This window comes from Typopeltis vanoorti, chromosome 3, assembly GCF_054136105.1.
Source record: "Typopeltis vanoorti isolate ZY-2024b chromosome 3, IOZ_Tvanoo_1.0, whole genome shotgun sequence".
NCBI lineage: Eukaryota > Metazoa > Arthropoda > Arachnida > Uropygi > Thelyphonidae > Typopeltis > Typopeltis vanoorti.
Window position 1 is genome coordinate 61,041,755 of NC_143551.1, and position 21,138 is coordinate 61,062,892.

Here is a 21,138-nt window from a genome sequence, read left to right on the forward strand (position 1 = left end):
TTTAGCAATCATTTCAGTGATTGCTAAATCATCCTGTGACATATGGGATAAGGACTCGCCTTACAGGTTCAGAGTCCTTTATGCATGCAGTCCTTCAAGCATGCAGAACAAGGAATATCATATGGCAACAGTATGGAAAAGAATATAAATTTGGAACATGCATTAGCACTTCCTTTTGCCTCAGGTTTCAACATGATGCTAATTTATGTTCATTCCAAAATTTAAAAAAAAAATAAATTCCAGAAGTTTTCTTACTCAGATTTGTTTTAAATATTCAAAAACATATTAAATTAGATAATTAGTTTTTAAAACCTAATTTAGTATTTTGGAATATTAAAACTAGAAAATGCATCATTGTTCTTTATTTATTTTATTTATTCTATTCATGTAATGTTACAGTTTTACTCTGTTTTATTTCCAGTGCAAAATTTTAATTTTTTAATTGTGAAATTAATTTTCTATTCTTCTCAAGATAACAGAACGTGTAAAGTATGAAGAGATGTTTAATTCTTTAGGACCTGTAAATGAAAGGTTACCTGGAAGCAAAGTAAAGCCTGTAAGTGTTAAAATATTGCATATAGAAATTTTTAGGATATGTTTTTATTGTATTAGTTTACTGTATATTATTATTTATCTTTTAGTTGCATTTGAAGCTATCTAATCAGTAACATTTCCTATAAAGATTGCACAAATTTGACTAGGACTAAATGATCTGGCATTCCCTCTTCTTCTTGCAGCACATTCCATTAGTAAGCAAATATGGATATCTTTAATTAGCCATTTTTCCTTTTTTTTAAAAAAGTATTAATGCTATTATTTCATCTCCCATTCTGTTTTAAATTTTATACTAATTCTGCTTATAGTATTTTGTTACTAAACTATGTAATATATACTTCTGTAACTGCAGTGATCCTGCATTTATCTAACCAAAGCAAAAAGCAGTTTTCTCATCAGATATTGAAGGGTTAGATCATTGGAAGGCACAATACTATGGTGTGCTGTCAGAAATAGTTGACGCACTAACCCATTCAACAGTCTGTTAATTGAAGGTTTGCTAATTTGAAGGCCGGATGGTTGGGAGCACTGTATATGACACACCCACACACAGCAAAACCTCATCTTTCTCTTCCTGTTATTGTTAAACAGAAGTGCCTGTGACAGCTAAGTCTAAAAACCTAAGTAATGCTATAAGACAGTTAATCTTGTGAAAGTTTTAGATTTCAGCAGTTGTAAAGAGATTCATTGCATTCTCGGTATAATGACTACATGACATGAAGTAACAAAATATTTTATTAAGCTAAAATTCTCAACTAATTTCATCTGTTGACGTAAACTTTGTGGGAAGCTTTTATATTATAAATATTTTATATTATTAGTGGTGTAAATCGTATTTCATTAAGCAATGAAAGAATACAATAAATGAAAATTAAAATAAATGATGGATGCGTGAAAGCATATACTAGTTGTTATTGTTACGTTCCACAATATAATGTGTGTCATAGTTAACATCTGTAAATGTGAGATTTTTGATGAATGAAGAACAAAAACAAACTTGGTGCATAATTGATACATTGGCTCTTATTTCGGAAGCCTCCTTAAATTTTCTGAGAAAACAGCTATGTTTGATGTAAATCATTTCTATTACTTTGCAGAAGTACTGAATGATTTTCATTTCATTGGTTGTGTGAGATGTTAAACCAGATTGTTTTCTTTTAAACACCTATAAAATACTCTGACATGCAGATCTCTTCAGAATGTCCTGTTTGACCAACATAACAAATGTTGCTTAAATAGGGAATCCTGTAGATCTCTGGCTTTTTTTTGGGTGTGTGGGAATATGAGGAGATTTTGGAGGCTGTAACAATCTGAAGATCTTGTATAATGGAGTGAAAACTACTTTTATACTGAAAACTGAGCAATTTTGACCATTACATCATGAATATAAGGAAGGATGACCACCTTTGAAGTCTTATTTGTTTCTTAGGTGAGGATTTTTAAAATCTCTTATTGATCATCTTGCTTCTGTATCCATTAAGAGAAAGAGTATGAATGAGCTAACAAAATTCATTTCTTTATTTCTTATTTCGGTTTTTACTCCTTCAGAGTAAAAACAGAAATTTTTGCTGGAGGCTCTGTTTCTTAGTGTTTTGATCATTCCTATCTTCTGTGAGGAGTGTTGTTGACAAAAAGCATGAAGGAACCCATGTTGGTGCATATACTGAATAACACTTTTATCCTCAGACTTCTAAGAGAATATTAATGTGTAAGGTAGCATCCAGCAATTTTCAAGTCAGGATGTGTAATTTTGTATTGGGGAATAGGCTGTTAAGATAGTTCTTGAAATCCTCCAATTCTTTGTTTGAACCTTGTCAGACAATGAAAATATCAATGTATCATGGTCAAATTTTAGATTTTTGTGGGTATCTTTCTCTGACTTTCTTTATGAAGGATTTCATAAATAAGTTAACCAGAACTAAAGATAGGGGATAGCCCATAGGCAAGACCATGTGTTTTATTCCCAGTATCTATTCTGGAATTGAACAAAAAAAAAAGTATTTACTATACAGTGTCTGAACAGGACAGTGGTGTCCAGTGGGAAAAAATATTGAGGTAGCTCTAAAGTTTCTTCTTTGTGGGACATTTGTGAACAGGTTAGTAACATCTCTAAGCTTTCAAGAAAGTCTGATGGTTCTATTACAATTTCCTTCATTAACAGCCTGTATCCTAAAATAACGTTTACTCTTGAACTTGGAAACTGCAAGACATTAACCTTTCCTTGATACTCTACTGGAAGTCTTTGAGGATAAAAGACTTCAGCCTATTGAAAACTCACCAACACTGGTAGATTCCTCCATGCTTTCTCCCATCACCATCCCTTACCGATAGAAATAATCAAAATGCTAAGGGACAGAGCCTGTAGCATCTTCCAGCAACATAGAAATAAAGAGATTGTTACCTCACTCATATTCCTTCCCTTAATCGATATAGGCGCAAGATGATAAACAGGATTCTCAAGTGCCACCCAAGAAACAAACAAAACTTCAAAGGTGTGTCATCCTTATTTACATCCACAGTGTTACTGACAAAATCCCTATTTTTTTGAAGTCATAAATAACATAAAAGTTATTTATGTTATTTGATTTTGCGTTGACTTTTTTTGCTTTGCTATAAAAGATCTGATTCTTACAGCTTCCAAAATCTTATCCCCTACTCAAGAAACCAGGTGAGGGGGGGGGGGGATAAAGTATTCACTGCTTGTGCAGTATTTTCTATGTTGTTAAACACAGCAAATGTTTTCCCAAGAGTTGGTTCTGGAAAGATCTGCATATCAGAGCATATTAAAGATGTTGGGGGGGGGACAGAATCTGGTTTAGCTTTTTTAAACAACCAGTAAAGACCATTTGGTAATCTGGCAAAAAAAAAAAATTAATTAAATAAAAAAAAATCCTGATATTTGATGTAAAGCCTTCAGGCTTCCAAAATACTGCACACTTCTACTCACTGCTCTTACTGCAGTTAGTAAGAGTGTACAGCATTTTGGAAGCCTCCTTAAATTTCCTGACATGTTTGATGTAAATTTTTTTTGCCAAAGTACCAATTGGTCTTTACTTGGTCAGTTAAAAAGCTAAACCAAAGTTATTGTTGTTGTTTTTTCCCCCTTTGTGCCATGTTTTTTTTTTTCATTTTCATTAATTAAAAATCATGTTTACGGACCCTGAATGTTACTCATTATGTACAATGATACAGTACGAACTAGCACACATGTATTCATGCATTCATTGTTTATTTAAATTTTTATCTGTTGTATTCTTTCATTGCTTACTGTGATGCATTTTGTGTCTGTAGTTCTTTTTTCTTTTTTTTTTTTTTGTATATGTCTCCTTCTGATGAAGGAGGTTGATCTTTTTAGTTTAACGTATAAAGTATTTTATTCATTACTTGAATGCCTCCAAAGAAGTTTCATCAGACCCTTGTGGATAATAGTTATCAAAAACAGATAAATGGAAAAATCAAGATTGCCACCTGGAATGTTCAAAGTACAACATTCAAAGAAGAAGAACTAGATGGAGAATTAAAGAAATCAAAAGTTTATTTGGTAATAATCAGTGAAACAAAAAAATTAAGAGGAACAAATCATTTGAAGTGCATAATCAAAAATATAGTAATATAGTAACAAATGAAAACTGTCCTAGTGTAGACCTAATTCACATAGAATTAATTAAATGGGGAGGAAACAACATAATTCACCATGTCACAAACTTATTAAATCTATGTCTAGAAGAGGGGGAAAATACCAGAAAACTGGAAAAATGCTACTCTGATACTGTTATTTAAAAAAGGAGACAAAGAAGAAGTAAAGAACTAAAGACCAATTAGTATTCTCTTTAATCTGTACAAAATTCTCACAAAAGTAATAACAAACAGGTTATTCCCTCTTCTATACTCAAATCAACCTGCAGAACAAGCAGGATTCCATAAAGACTTTAACGCAATTGATCATATTCATGCAGTAAAAAAAATAATAGAAAAAGCAGAAGAAAACCAATTGCCTCTCTGTTTAGCCTTTATTGATTATGAAAATACATTTGATTCCATCAAAACTAATGCAACAATCAAATCATGAATAGCAATAAAATATCAATTGAAAAAGGCATCCAACAAGGAGACTGTCTATCACCCAAATTCTTTACTGCAGTCCTTCAAGAAATATTTAATAATATAAACTGACAAACCTTGGTATAAAAATTAATAACAGAAACTCAACACACCTAAGATATGCAGATGATATAATTTTTGCAAATACTCCAGAAGACCTTAATATAATGATAGAAGACCTATATCATAAAAGCAGAAAAGTTGATCTAAAAATAAACAGAGAAAAAACTAAAATCATGTTTAATCATTTTGTAACACCAAAACACATAATAATAGAAAACAATTTCTTGGAAAGCGTTTCTTCATATACATACTTAGGTCATCTCATTGATCTAAACTGTGGACTCCAAAAGAAAATAAATAGAATAGTTCAACTTGCCTGAATTGCATTCAGAAAATTGAAAAGCATTTTTCAAAAAAAAGATGTCCCACTCCATTTAAAAAGGAAGAAAAATTAACCAGTGTATACTTCCAGTCATCACATATGGTTGTGAAACTTGGTTTCTAACAAAAGCTGGCAAATAAACTAGCAACAACTCAAAGAAAAATGGAGAGGTTGATGCAAGGCATCACATTAAAAGATAAGAAGTAAAACACCTGGATAAGAAGCCAGACTCATATCACTGACATCATTCTTCACTACAAGCAACTAAAATGGAAATAGGCCAGACATCTATCCAGAAGAGAAGATGGGCGATGGATCACCATACCAACAAACTGGATTCCAAAAGAAGAGAAACAAAGCCAAGGACGTCCTAAAAGAAGGTGGAGTGATGAATTATCAAATTTTGTTGAGAAAAGTGGTCAACCATTGCCAAGAACTGGAGGAAGCCTTTGTCCAGCAGTGAAAAAAAATGGCTGAAAAGAAGAAGTAGAATGAAAAATATAGTAATTCCATCAAATTGGATTAAAAAATAAATAAAATGGTAATGAATGAGTATATAAAATAAATCTATTACAACAAACAGAAAAAACAATGCATACCAAGAAAACATAAATAAATAGTTAAAAGAAACAGAATGTAAAGAAGAGATAGAAGAGGAATGAAAAAATCTGACACTAATTGTGTATAAGGCAGCAGAAAAAAGTCTATTGTCAGATTACCTTACTTTATTTTCTTTTTCTTTTTTTTTTAATTTTTAGCTATGACCAATTTAAAAGAGTAAATAATTATAAAATTATAAAGGAAAGGGTAAGTTTTAGTTTTATTATATATATGTAGACATTTTACTAAATGTAAAATGATAATGCATTATTTTGAATTACAAATTTCTTTAGTAATGTTTTGTATGAAAGAAATCTTTGTTTGAGGAGGGGGTGGGTGGGAAAGGAGATTCAACTTAAAAATGCATCTAGCATTCATAGATTATAAAAAAAAGTTTTTGACAAGATGCAGATATGAAATCTTTGACATATTAAAAAATATCTCTTACCTATAAATTTATTAAAACCGCTCTGCAGCCTATAAGAAAACAATAATAAGCATAAAAAAAGAGGCAAGGATAGAACTAAAACATATGAAGTAATATGAGGATTAGACATGGATGTCCCTTATCTCCAGTATTATTTGAAATGTACTATATATGTATATTCACATATGAATGAAATAAAGCATGGAGGTTAACCAACAAAGAATGGATCCAAATAGAAAATAATAATGTCTTAGATTCCTTACTCTTTGCAGATAACCAAGTGATATCTGCAAAGGACAATAGCAACTAAGGACAATCTCCAAAAAACTGTATATCAATTGAATTTAATAAAACAATATTATTATTATCATCAGATCTCCATGGAGTCAACAGCTCATTGCAGGAGGTCCACCATCACACACAGTTCATCATACTATTACTTGAATGCATTCTGTCTGTCTTTGCATTCTGTCATACTGTCTCCACACTTCCAGGCAGTGCATTCCAACCACCCACAGCTCTCCATGCAGAAAACCTGCTCCTCACCCCCTTTGCTTACACCTCCCTTATACAGCTTCCAGAGATGGCCCCCTTGCTCTCCACCCATTCTGTAAAAAATCTGATCCTCATTAATCCTCTAATAATCCCTTATCAACTTATGTCTCGATTATGTCTCCCCCTCATCTTTCTATCCACTAGGCTGTAATTTACATTCCCCCAATCTGCCTTCATACTCTGCATTCCAGAGACTAGAAACCACCTTAGTCAATCATCTCTGAACCCTTTCCAACATCTCTTTATCTGTTTGAAAACCCAGTGACCAATCTGTACACAGTAATCCAACAGAATCATAACATCCTTACTCCTATATGTCAGTGTTCTCCACATCATTGCCATAATGTACTGTGCTTTCCTCACAATGTTATCAAAATGTCCCTGAAATTTCAGGTCCTTGTCCACCAACATTCCCTACATCTCTCAATTCCTCCACTTTGTCTAAAATATCCGCACCAGTCTTATACTCTACATCTCACCTGCTCTTCCCAAACTTTAAAACCTTACACTTTGCTATGTTGAACTGGTAGCCCCATTCATTCATTAATTCAGAAAGGCTATTCAAGTCCACTTCCAAGGTTACAACATTTATTCTTTTCCTCATAGCTCTTTCCAATTTTGCATCATCTGCCAACAACTGTATATCACCATTCAAACCCTTCCAAATATAATTTACATACAAATTAAATAGCAGTGGCCCCAAAACAGACCTTTGAGGCATACTTGCAACCTTCTTCTTCTGGGATATTGCTCCCCTATATACAACTTGCCAATACCTATCAGACATCCAATCCCCACTCAGTGCTCTAATCTACTATCCAATGCCATATGTTCTAGTTTAGTTACCAGCTTGTCATGTGGCAATCTAACAAAGACTTTAGCAAAATCTAAATATACCACTGTGTATGCATTCCTTTTGTTCAATGTATGTCTCACCTTGTTATAGTAAGTAGATTTCTAAAACACAATCTTCCTTTAGTAAACCCATGCTGTCCATCAAAGAGAATGTCATTAACTCAGTTTTTGTTCCTCACTAGCCTCTCTGATACATTTACTACAGCTCCAGAAAAGCAGATTGGCCTGTAATTCAAAGCCCTAGTCTTATCACTTCCTTTATAAAGCAGAACAATTTTGCCCTCTTTCCACTCCTTTGGAACTTGGGCAAACCTAAAATTCATGTTAAAGAGATAAGTAAAGCTATTGTTAACTCCCTGGAACATTCCCTCAAGACTGTGGTGATATACCACGAAGTCCCATGGCATTTTTGATGTCAAGTTTACTGAATTCCTCATATATCTCCTGCTCACTCACCATGAGTGGCTCCCCCCCCCCTCTGCTTTCAAGTTCTGTATGATGTTACTTTCACAAGGATGAAATACCTTTATGAATTGCTCATTTGACATCTCTACTATATCCTCCTCAATGGTATTATATTATTCTACCATTCTTTCCAACAACTATCATCCTTTCATAATCGCTCTTTCTTCTACTGACCATGCGTTGAAAAAAAATTTTAGAGTTCTTTTGGCCTCATTAGCTAACAGCTGCTGCTTAAGCTGCACTTATGTTATCCTAACTAAGCGAGATACCTCTCTTGCTTGCTCTTTGTATTCCTCATACAATACTGGCTATTACCACCATTCATCTTATGCTGCCTCCATAATGTCTTCTGCTTTCAAATTGCATGCTTCACCTCATCATTCTTTCATTTCACACCCACCCAACCACCTTATTTGAGTTTTTGACCTTTGGAATGCATTCAGACATTTACTGAATAGGTCCTAAGCAGCATTGATCTCCTTCCTTCCAATTCTTCATTCCATGATATAGCTGCAAGCTGTCTCCTGAGCTTGTCATAATCACCAGTCTTATAGTTCCACATATATCCCTTTCTCATAGAAATCCTCATATGACTGGCCATCGAAAGTAATCACTTCATGGTCACTCTCACCAACTGGAGGGAGATTTAACATCTCATTTACAATAATCTCCACTGATGAGAATCAAATCTGATACCCTTGACCCCCCCCCCCTTGTGCCCTCTGTTATGTATTGCCTAAGGTAGTTGTCCCTCAAAAACTGAAGAAAATTCATTGTCTCTGTCCTCAGATGCTGTCTTTTCATTCCAGTCTATATTACCAAAATTAAAATCACTCATATTGATCACCCTCTTATTAGCTAGACCAATTTGTCTATACATTTCCTTCTCACTGCCCTCCACATTACCAGGTCTATAGCAACACTCAACTAGATATTTCATTCTGTTCACCTCCACACACACACACACACACACACACACACACACACACACACACACACACACACACACACACACACACACACCATGCTGCTTCAAAACCACACTGTCGCTGTTTACTCCTTTCATTTCCACCTGAGATGGGGACTTATGCTACCATCAACAGCTCCCCCCCCCTTCTGCCCTGCCTATCCTCATGAAAAAACATATATCCATCCATCCATCTCTATTCTTGTCAGAACATCCTCATCTAACCATATCTCACTTATTCCAACAATTTTTTTTGTGTGAATGTACTCTGTTAATGTTACAATTTTATTTTCTTTATTTCAAATGCTCCTGGCATTTGTAAATACACATACTGGCTTTTTTCTAGCTTCTCCACATTCCCTCTTGGCCACTCTTCTTTATCATCACTTATCTTGTTTCTCTACTTAGACTTGTTTGTTTCTCCCACTTCCCTGGTCTTCCCAATCCTTTCTTATACACACACACACATACATTCCACTCCTGTAACCATTATTCATTCTTCTCATGCAATATCTGTCCATTCTGACTCTCCTATTTTGTCTGTTCCTTCTCTTTCATTTTCTACACTCATGCCATTCACCTCTGCATTCACAAGCTCTCCTATGCTACTCTTCCATGTCACCTTTACCGCCTTTTGCTTCTTCTGATCTTCCATTCACTTCAGTCATTACTCTCTCTCTCTCTCTCTCTCTTGCAGCAACAGCTTGTCCAACTGACTCGCACTAAATTCATTTAAATGTAACCCATCTCTTTTATATAGCTCCATCTGTCTCTCAGATTCATCCCACACATTCACAAAATTAATTTATTTCCCTTCACAGCTCTGCTAGCATCTCATTAATAATCCTCCCTTGCCATCTCAACTCACCACTATCATGCCTAGGCAACATGCTGACAACCTTTCCCTCTACATTATCTTTTATTCTCCTTAGCAACCTTCTGATATCCATCCTTACATTCTTCTTGTTGTGATTCAGATCATTTGTGCCTACTACCAACTCCTTTTGCTCGCTTCTTCCTCATATCTAGTACTTTAATCACTCTACTCAATATACTCCCTGGAAAGCAAACCTTATGCACCTTCTTATTTTATTATTTTATTATATATTTTATATTTATCACACCATACATGGCCACTCTCAAATCATTGGACACCCCCTTTCACACTGCCATATTTTATTACAGTCTTCCTCTCTCTCTCTCTTCCACACACATACCTGTTATTCTCCTCATTTCATGCTGCAATTGCTTTATCTCTCTTGCCTCATCTTCACCAACTCCACTTTCATATCCTGAATTACTTTCTTGCTGCTCTTTGCTATCTCTACCAGGTCAGTCGCACTTTCATCTTTGCCACCTGTCACACTCAGTATCTTACAATCCACCAGTTTGTATTCTTTTACATTTCTTGCTCCTTTAAACTCAGAACTTCATTCACTACAGATCTTTTAGTTTCATGACTTTCATCATTAGCTTCCATTACTTCATTTTCTTGCTTTTGACAAGTCTCATATTGCTCATAAAACATATACAGCACACTCTGAGTCTACTCTCGTACCGCAATTCATTTTATCTTAGCAATGAATGCATAGCGTGCACTACATTTTACAAAATCTCTCATGTCAAACCCCCTGAACAATGATGTCTTGGCCACCGTTGTTCTCGTTCTCATTGGCACCTTAACTAACACTTTTATACACTGATCATAAAGAAGTCAACAGACATCCCTATGAGCATTGTGCCATGTAACAGGTCACATGTTTGTAGCTGGTATACATTGGAGGAATATAATGCTCCCAAGTCAGTGCAACTGTGTCTGGGTGAAATGGCCAAGAGAAGGTAACTAACAGAGTTTGAAAGAAGCATTATGATAGGATGCCATGTTGCAGGCCTATCTGCTCAGTAAATTGTTGTCGAATTAGGCCATACCAGGTCAACAAACAGTGATATTATACTGAGATAGAAGTGCAGGGAGTCAACTACAAGTGCTACCAGCAGTAGATGGCCCATCACACTTGCTGAACATACTACAAAAGATAATATGTAAAAACTGCCATATTCGTCAGCCAGCACATTAAATGCAGAGTTTTCTGGGCATAACAGAACATGAATCTGCACAAAAACAGAACCGTGGCTCACAACATGGGTTTCCATGGTAGGACTGCAATATGCAAACCTCAGATTATCTGAACCAACATGTGGTGTAGTCTTCAGTGGTGCAAAGAGCTTGTACAATGGGACGTATAAGCTTGGAAAGCTATGTTATGCAGCGATGAATCACGTCACACCCTCTACCCAACAGATGGGCAGGTGTGGCAGACTAGTGAACATCTCTTACCAGAATGTGTCATCCCAACTATGAAATTCAGAGGTGAACAGTGTGATGGTATGGTCCTGTTTTTCCTGGTTTGTGTCAGACCTCTGTTTGTGACACCACAAACATTGAACTCCAACAGGTATTTGAACATTCTGGACAATGCAATGCTTCCTACTTTGTGGCATTTCTACAGAACCGGCCATTGTCTTTCAGCAAGATAATGCACCATATCGTAAGGCTGCTCCTGCTGCTGTAACTGCGTGGGGTCTGTGGACATGAATGCCACCACATTTGACTGATTTTCACAGAACCTTGATATCAACCTATTGAACATCTGTGGGATGTATACCCTACAACAATCCAGGACCTCATTACATGTCTACAGGAAGAATGGTCCAAAATTCCCATTGATCACTATTGTATGCTTGTGGAAAGTATATCCTGTAGGATTGCTGCAGTCATTGCAGTGAAAGGAGGTCCTACATCTTATTAAGGTGGGTGCCATGGCTGTTTGCAATATTTAAAAGAAAAATAAAGACAAAACAGATTTGATCACATTGTCAACCTGGTTGGCTGAGTGGATAACATTTCTACTCTACAACCAATAGGTCTTGGGTTCAGATCCCACTATGGGTGCAGGTGTTTGTGAACATCTTGAAGTAGGAGATGAATTTGATTGCTCAGTGTGTGTGTGTGTGTGTGTGTGTGTGTGTGCACGCACGCGCTCTGCTTATTGGAGGCCCAAAGTGGCTTGAAAAAGTTCTGTGTTTGGTCTGTAGAGCAAGGTTACGGATTATATAAAAATAAAAAAAAAAAGAACAAAAAAACTTAACCGCCTGTGGTACTAAGGCTGTAGGTTTACAATCTTTGATGGGTGAGAGTTAGAGAAAAACTCATAGCTCTCAGCTCTTTAAACATGTACTTGTGGCTTAACTTTTAGCTTACATGTATAACGAATGCACATCACAAACACTTCTGAGTTTAGTTTGCTTGTGTATTGGAGCAGAGCATGTGTACTGCAAAGTGTTGGTGGTTAATTGTTGCATTGGTGGCAAGCTTAAAATAGTTAAAACAAGAACAAAATAATATCTGTGTATCAATGTGACCAAATTGTGTTCAGTGTATGGAGTTGCTTACCAGGCATATATAAATTTGCATTTGGACTTCTCTCAGTTGTTGGTTTGACATATTTCTGCGAACAAATTTTGAACATGAACTGTGCTAAAAATAAATTAAAAAACTGCTTGAACTATGTGAGTCTCTCAGCATGACAGTAAAAGGCACATTAATAAATGCAGGGTGATTCAAAAAGATGGACTCAATTTTGTAAGTCTATATATCAAACATAGAACTAGTGACAAATATGATGTAAAGTATATTTGATTATACTCACAATAAAGTTTATAGATGTCCAATGTGTCCCCCCCCCCCCATCCTGCCTCATGGATAACATCAAGACGGTAGCTGAATTTGTCTCGCGTTCTCCTCTGATACATGCGGTCTGCCCGAACTTTTTTCCCTTACACAGACAACCTGTTTGCTCAAATTGATAATTCCAATGACAAATGCTCTTCCTCGTTGGAGGTTTAATGTTGAAACGACGATGAAACGCACACTGCACCGCAGTCGCTGACTCGGTTTTAATGAGCTCACAAACGCAAAAAATTTTGTGCTGCATCGTAGCCATTTTGCTCACAACTGACACTGCTGCACTAGGCTAGTGCTCTAGCAGTAGTATTTCAAACTTTAGGACCTCCCTCTTTCAAATGTTATGTAGATCATTCACATATACACACATTCACAGTCCATCTTTTTGAATCACCCTGTATTAATGTGACTTTTGTCAACATTAATAAAAAATATTTCAATAAGAAATATATTTTTTAAATAAACAAATTCCCACTCTATCCATTTCTTAAAAAACTTCCTCCTTCCTTCTAGTTTGAGGTGTGGCTCTATGGAATTTTTTAAAAAATTAGATCAAAATGGTTTTTTGCTTGAAAAAGATCGCTGACCCCTGCACTACCTACTGATAGCTTTTTTCATTGATGTTACTGAATTATAGATGCATTAACATACAGAAAGAGCCTCTGTAGCTCAGTTGGTATAGACGATAGCCCTTTGGTCGGAAAGACCTGGATTCCTCAGTGACATGAGGAACCTTTATCTGGTCTCTTTCGACAAAAGGTGAGTCAGCCAGTCTCATACAGAAGTAGGGGTTTTTTTCACCTGGAAACTCTGGTTTTTCATCTCTGGGAATAGGCAAACCGGCCCCATGAACACATGCATCTATAGACATAGGACACTCTGGGAGGCATGGGGCTAACCACCTTATCCTCGAAATTACGGTTAAGAAATCCAAGAATAGTTGGAAGGTCATGGGCACTTAAGTGTCTGTTAGAACCACTGATGATAATGATGAACATACAAAAAAAAGGCTATCATGAAAATTCATTTTGTATCTCAATGTAGCAGAAAAACTGCATTCCATTTGCAACTGAGAAACCATATTATTTTTTTAAGGTATTTTTTGGGTTGTTTTGCTGGTTTGAAAGTTCAAATGTGAATTTTGTCTTACTGCATTATAATATGTGCTGAACTCTTTTGAAGAAAACCAGTACTAGGTTTTTCCATTAGATGGCGAAATGCATATTTTCTTTTTTATTTGCATATTTTCATGGGATAAGATAAGCCTCTTAATTTTAAGCATGGACAAAGTGATTTCATAAACTTATTTAACTCCTCATTATTTTGTCCATTGAGTAATGAGATTTTTATTTTATTTATTTATTATTTTATTTTTATTATTATTATTTTTTTTTTCATAGGTTATGTTAAACTCCAAATTACCATTAGAAACATTAGGAAAAGTAAGTATTTTTGCTTGAGAGATATTTTTTAATGCAAAATTGAAAACATTGCTTCTGCACATCTATTCACTTGCAAAATAACCTTGTAAAACAATAAAACTAAAAATACAAATGGCCATTTTAATAATAATAATATGGAAATTTTCCCAGAAATAATACCTAAAAATAAAAATCTTATTTTGACTGGACTTACATTCAGATTAACCATGATTTCTGAACTATTATAATGAATACTCAGAGAGCAAGTAATGTTTACAAAAAACTTTGTTTATGAATGAACTTAGATTAATGTGTTAAAATACATAAATTTTTTGGCTTAAATCCACTGATTTCTGTAGAATTTGTTTTATCATCACACTGATAATAAGCCTCAAACTGATTATAGCTATTTGTCTCTAATATGCTGTCATTTTTAAATCAGTTAAATCAGATAAATATTTGCTGATTTTAAGCATATTTGAAAAGAAAATAGAAGATAACTATCATGACAGTTCGAAATTCTTAAAATTAGTTTACAAATGAAGGCAAGAAAATCACCAAGAAAAAAAAAAATCAAAGATAAAGGTGATTTTAAAACTGAAGACAGAATATCCTGAATCACTTGTTATTATTAAATGAAGTAACAAAAAAATCCAGAAGGGAAGCTATCTTAAGTATATTTAATAGTTTGGAATATGTGATATTGATCTTCATACACAGGAAAATCCCAACAGGTAAATTTGGACTTCTGCAGATTATCCCAAAAGAGCTAAGAAAAAATTTTGAGTTGTAAAAATTTTCCTCGATGTGTCTGTGTAACTTTCATGCCATCTACAGTCTTCTGCAAGGCAGAGAGCTCATGCAGTCCATGCATGCACCTTCCTCAGTCTTGTTATGTTTAACTGTTGAATATGGATGTGCTGTGTATTTGTATTCATACACTTAAATAGTTTTTAGTATTTGCATGTACTGTGGTAGAATACAGTCATGATTAGAAAAAACAGGAAAGAAGAAGAGGAACTGGCAAACCCATACTTAAATACACCAAATTCAATCTAGAAATGAAAATGATAAAGAAACAAGATGGCCATAGGATGCAATCTTGATCTTGATTTTGATTTTAATGGTACAGAACTGCACATGTTTAGTTTATTATGAAGATTGTTCTGTCATGTTGTACCATCATTTTATATTGTGGAAAAGAAGGAATAGCTATAGTATTCAACACTAAATATGAGGCTAATCTTCTTCAACGGCAGGCACTATCAACTAGAGCTATGTGGACAAACATCAGAATGGGGAACTGGACAATGAGACTTATTTGTGCCTATGGTCCCACAGAAGGTTCTACTAAGGTAGAAGTGGAGGAATTTTTTGAAGCTTTAGAGAAAGCAACTGACACAATGAAAAAGTAAAAGTTGGTCCATGTTGGGGATCTAGATAGCAGAGAAGGAAATGATTGTCAGACATACAAAAATATCTGTTGGATTTCTGCTCAGGACATGGACTGGTTATTACTAACACCATGTTCCAACATAAAAATGTGCACAAATTCACATGGAGAGAAGAGGCTAGGAATAAGAAAAGTCTCATTGACTATGTTATTGTTGATAGTGATGTTTTCTCCCTGGTGCAGGACACCAGAGTGTACAGAGGATTTGAAATTGGAAGTGATCACTATTTAGTCTTGAGCAGGATAAAATTGAATTTCATATTGAAAAGAATAACATGTAAGAAAGTTTTAAAGCGAATAAAAGTTGAGGAGCTCTCAGATGTGAACTGTAGACTAAAATACAGAAATATTATTGAAAAGAAAATGAAAGAGTTTGAGAACAGGAATCAAACCTTGGAGATTCAGTGGCAAACTCTGAAGGAAACATTGATTGATTCTGCCAGAGAGGCATGTGGTGAGGTTGTGTGCAAGGATAAAAAAATCAGAACTCCATGGTGGACACGGGAAGTTAAAGAGGCAGTGAAGGAAAAGAAGAAAGCATATCAAAAGTTCCTGGCAAATAAGTCAGCTTTTACTCTTACAGAATACAGAGACAAATGTAAGAAAGCTAAACGGTGTGTAAAACTAGCTAAACAAAAGTCATGGGAGGACTTTGGCAAGAATATAGAAAATAAATATCAAGAAGGTGGCAAAATATTCTGGAGGTTGTTGAAGAAGCTTAGGAATGGAGGAAAGAGTGCTGTAAAAGGAATTAGAGATGATAAAGGTGACATGAAAACAGGAGAAAAAGATATCCTTGAAGTATGGAGTAATTACTTTGAAAAGCTGCTAAATGAAACAAGCAGTGATGACAGCACAGTGATAAAAAACACTGACCAGGCATGCAGTCAGGAATACATATCCATACTTGAAGTAGAAAAAGCAATCAAAGGCTTGAAATGTGGAAAGGCAGCAGGAGTAGATGATATTCGACCAGAAATGCTGAAGTATGGTGGTATAAGAGTCTTACAGTGGCTGCACTGCATAGTTCAGAAAGCCTGGACAGAGGGACGAATTCCCGATGATTGGAGTAGAGCTCTCATAGTACCCATATATAAAAAGGGAAATAAAACTGAATGTGAGAATTACAGAGGTATTTCCCTACTGAGTGTTCCTGGCAAGATCTATGCAAGTATACTTGAGAAACAGTTGAGAAGAATTGTGGAAGAAAAGCTTGGTGAAGAACAAGCTGGATTCAGGCCAAATAAAGGCTGTCAGGATCAGATCTTCACTTTACGGCAAATAGTCGAGAAAGCATGGGAATATAACAAAGATCTGTATTTAAGTTTTGTCGATATGGAAAAGGCATATGACAAGGTGCCAAGAGAGAAGCTATTCAATACGCTGCAGTTATATGGTGTCAATGGGGCATTATATCAAGCAATACTTAGTCTTTATTTGAGTTGTGAGTCAGCAGTTAGAATTGAAGGAAGTGCAGGAAGATGGTTTAATGTTAAATCTGGTGTGAGACAAGGATGTACATTATCCCCTCTGTTATTCATTATCTATATGGATCACATTATGTAGGAATGTGGTATTAAACCTGATATCAAAATTGGAGATGTTAATGTCAGCTCTTTGCTTTATGCAGATGATGTTATACTTCTAAATAAATCCGCTACAAGTCTGCAAGATTCTCTGACTAAATTGAATAGCTGTTGTAATAGATATGGTATGAAGGTCAGCAATAAAAAGACAAAGACAATGAAAATAGGCAGAATCATTGAAAATGTCAACTGTGTTGTGAATGGAGAACCTGTGGAACAAGTAAAACATTTCAGCTACTTAGGCACAATTTTTACTGAAGATGGTAAACTAAATATAGAAATAGACAACAGAATCAGCAAAGCTGGTATGGCGGGAAGTCAATTGAATAAATTCATATGGAATAAGAAAGAAATTAGTCGTAACACTAAATTAGCTGTATACAAGACAGTGTTCAAACCCATTTTAACTTATGGATCTGAGAGCTGGGTCAGAAGTAAAACACTTGACCAAAGACTAGAGACCGCAGATATGAGAGTCCTGAGAAAGATTAGAGGCGTGAACAGAATGGCATCAATGGCAATATCATATTAAAAATGAGGATATTAGGAAAGAACTTGACATTGTCAGCATCCAGGAATGCGTTAGCAGAGCTAATCTCAGATGGTATGGGCACTTAAATAGAATGGGAGAGGAAAGATTAGCAAAACAAGTGTTCTCTGCCAGGTTGGCAGGAAAACGACCCAGAGGAAGACCAAGATATAGGTGGATTGATATGGTACAAAGTGCCTTAGACGATAGAAATATAAGATCTGATAATGTTGGAGTTTTGACAAGTAACAGACTGATTTGGAAGAAAATTGTAGATAGGAAGTTAGTAATGATGTAATTTTTCATGTAGTACTGTCATATCCTGTACACCCCATGAGGGTACATGGCAGGAATTTGATGATGATGATGATGATGATGACAAAAATATTGTGGGAAAATTTAGAGAAAACAACAGAGCTAATAATAATGGCAAATACCTTTTGAATTTGTACTCAGGACATGGACTCATTATTACTACCACAAGGTTCCAACATAAAAATGTGCACAAATTCACATGGAGAGAAAATGCAAGGAATAAGAAAAGTCTCATTGACTATGTTATTGTTGATAGTCATGTTTTCTCACTGGTGCAGAACACTAGAGCGTACAGAGGATTTGAAATTGGAAGTGATCACCATTTAGTCTTGAGCAGAATAAAATTGATTTTCATATTGAAAATAAGAACATGTAAGAAAGTTTTAAAACTTATAAAAGTTGAGCAGCTCTCAGATGTGAACTGTAGAATAAAATACATGAACATTATTCAAGAAAAAATGAAAGAGTTTGAGAATAGTAACCAAACCTTGGAGATTCAGTGGCAAGCCCTGAAAAAAACATTGATTGATTCAGCCAGAGGCATGTGGTGAGGTTGCCTGTTAGGATAGAAAAATCAGAACTCCATGGTGGACACAGGAAGTTAAAGAAGCAGTGAAGGAAAAGAAGAAAGCATATCAAAAGTTCCTGGGAAATAAGTCAGCTTGTGCTCTTAGAGAATACGGAGACAAATGTAAGAAAGCTAAACATTGTGTAAAACTAGCTAAACAAAAATCATGGGAAGACTTTGGTAAGAACATAGAAAATAAATATCAAGAAAGTGGCAAGATATTCTAGTGGTTGTTGAAGAAGCTCAGAAATGGAAGAAAGAGTGCTGTAAAAGGAATTAGAGATGATAAAGGTGACATGAAAACCGGAGAAAAAGATATCCTTCATGTGTGGAGTAATTACTTCAAAAAATTGCTAAATGAAACAAACAAAAAGATCAGAAATGGAAGAAAGAGCACTGTAAAAGGAATTAGAGATGATAAAGGTGATTTGACAACAGCACAGTGGTAAAAACCCTCAACAGGCATCCATACTTAGTAGAAAAAGCTATCAAAAGTCTGAAATGTGGAAAGGCAGCTGGAGTAGATGATATTCGGTCAGAAATGCTCAAGTATGCAGGTATAAAAGTCTTATAGAGTGGCTGCACTGCAGAGTTCAGAAGGCCTGGACAGAGGGACGAATTCCAGATGATTGGAGAACTCTTATAATATCCATATGTAAAAAGGGAAATAAAACTAAATGTGAGAATTAAAGATGTATTAACCTACTGAGTGTTCCTTGTAAGATTTATGCTTGAAATGGTGGAGAAGGATTGTGTCAGGGAAGTTTAATGGCTAAGCAAAGATTGCAAATACAACTCAAAGAATAATTGCAATGCTGAAGTGTTACCTCCTTGACATGTAAAGATAAGATAGTCTTTTGCCTCTTTATTAGGCAAACTAATCCTTGATAAGACCTCACTTAGAGTATTGTGTACAGGTCTGGTCTCCTGGTTTCCATGTGATTCTGATAAAGTGGAGAGAGTGCAAAGGAGAGTGTTTAAAATGATATCAGGATTATGGAAAATACTGGTTATGAATGCAGATTGTGAATTTATAAATTATAGACACTAACAAACAGGAGAAAGAGGAGTGATATAATTGAGACTTAACAAACTTCTAAAAAGGGTTTTAGAAGTTTGTTAAAAAATTATCTACAGGATTTCAGTAGATAATTTTCATTTTATGGATGGTGGGGAAAATATGCAAGGGCATCCTAGGAAGGTGAGAATGAATGCTGTCAAGAACAGGGTGATAGCTAGATTTTTTTCTCATAGAGTGGTGCTTTATTGGAATGGATTACCATTGGATGTGGTGTGTGCAAGTAGTGTGAATGAATTCAAGAACAGGTATGACAGCTGGTGCAGATAATATGTGTCCTCCCTTAGTATTAGACTTCCTGGAGGTCTCTCTTAACGGTAATATGTATTTGTATGGAATTTGTTGATTTCTGATATTAAAGATGTAAATAGAGGTAATGTACAGCATGTGATCATTTAAACAGATTAGCAAGTGAAAAATTAGTAAAACAGATAGTTGAAGTAAAATGGCAGGCAGAGGAATCAGAGGATTCCTATATAGTAGACATTCACTGTAGCAAACCTCCTAGGGACCAGAGAAATTATTCTGTTATTACACAAGGTTCACTCTAGTAAATTTAATGTTAAAAGACCCCCCACTTCCCCCATTGTGCATGCACACACACCATTCATGGAGAAATAAATACCCAATTTTCACTACTTAGAAGGTATTGACATTCACTTGGGTCACTGTAGATGTCACCTTTCCTCTTGTTAACTGAGATCACAATCTTGTGAAAGTTTCCATTTTCACAGAACTCCTCATCTCTCTGACCACACCCAATCCTGTGTCCTTTGGTATTACAAAAGCATCAAGTGGGATGACTATTGCTTGTGATCTTCTGACCCAGACTCCTGCACTGAGCAAGTCATAAAAATCATCCACACTGGTATGAAGGACTTCATCTCTCATTCTACCCCAAATTCTCATCCAGTCCATGGTTTGGATCTATGCAAGCAGTTGAAGAAAAAAAATCAGCTTACTGCAGGTAGCTTGCATCAAGAACTCTTGTTTCATACTCATGTGCTAAGCTCACAATAAATGTAAAACAGCTGTCAGGAAATCCAACTTCATAAAGACCAATAGCAGAAAAGCAGAAACTCTCTTCTTGTCCATATGGGAGCTATGTCTTCTGGTCCTTCACAAAAGCCTTTGGATGCAACTACTGCTCGCCTGTGCTTCCACCTCTCTCTCTCATTGAGATGGTACCACTGTTATAGTACCCAAAGATAAAGCTGACTTCCTGACATCTCTCTTTTCCTGTAACTTTTAAATATGAGGATTAAGTACCATGTGCCTCCTATGGTCTTTCAGCAAAAAATACATAAGAATATTAGATAACGCAAGTGCTAAAAAGTTTTTTGGTCCTTATGGCATCTCTTATTGTACTTAGATGTTGTGCTCCATAGCTGATGCTTTTCTTCTATTGTCTCTTCACTCATCTATACTCAGCTGCACATATCCAATCACATGGAAGCAAGCATATATCCAATCCATTCCAAAAAAGGAAGATAACAGCTTACTGTCCAACTACCAATCAGTTGCTATCACCTC

General features: G+C 35.5%; 1 protein-coding gene across 7 annotated transcripts in view; it reads left to right on the forward strand.

The window, feature by feature from the left end:
• LOC150108191 (uncharacterized) overlaps positions 1-21,138 on the forward strand; it is a 368,644-nt gene that overhangs the window by 114,069 nt on the left and 233,437 nt on the right. For all 7 annotated transcript variants that reach the window (XM_090390641.1, XM_090390644.1, XM_090390642.1 and 4 more), the window contains exons 6-7: positions 473-556; positions 14,056-14,097. In XM_090390641.1, the coding sequence (XP_090246767.1) occupies positions 473-556; positions 14,056-14,097 (126 nt within the window). The remainder of the gene's footprint in view (positions 1-472; positions 557-14,055; positions 14,098-21,138) is intronic.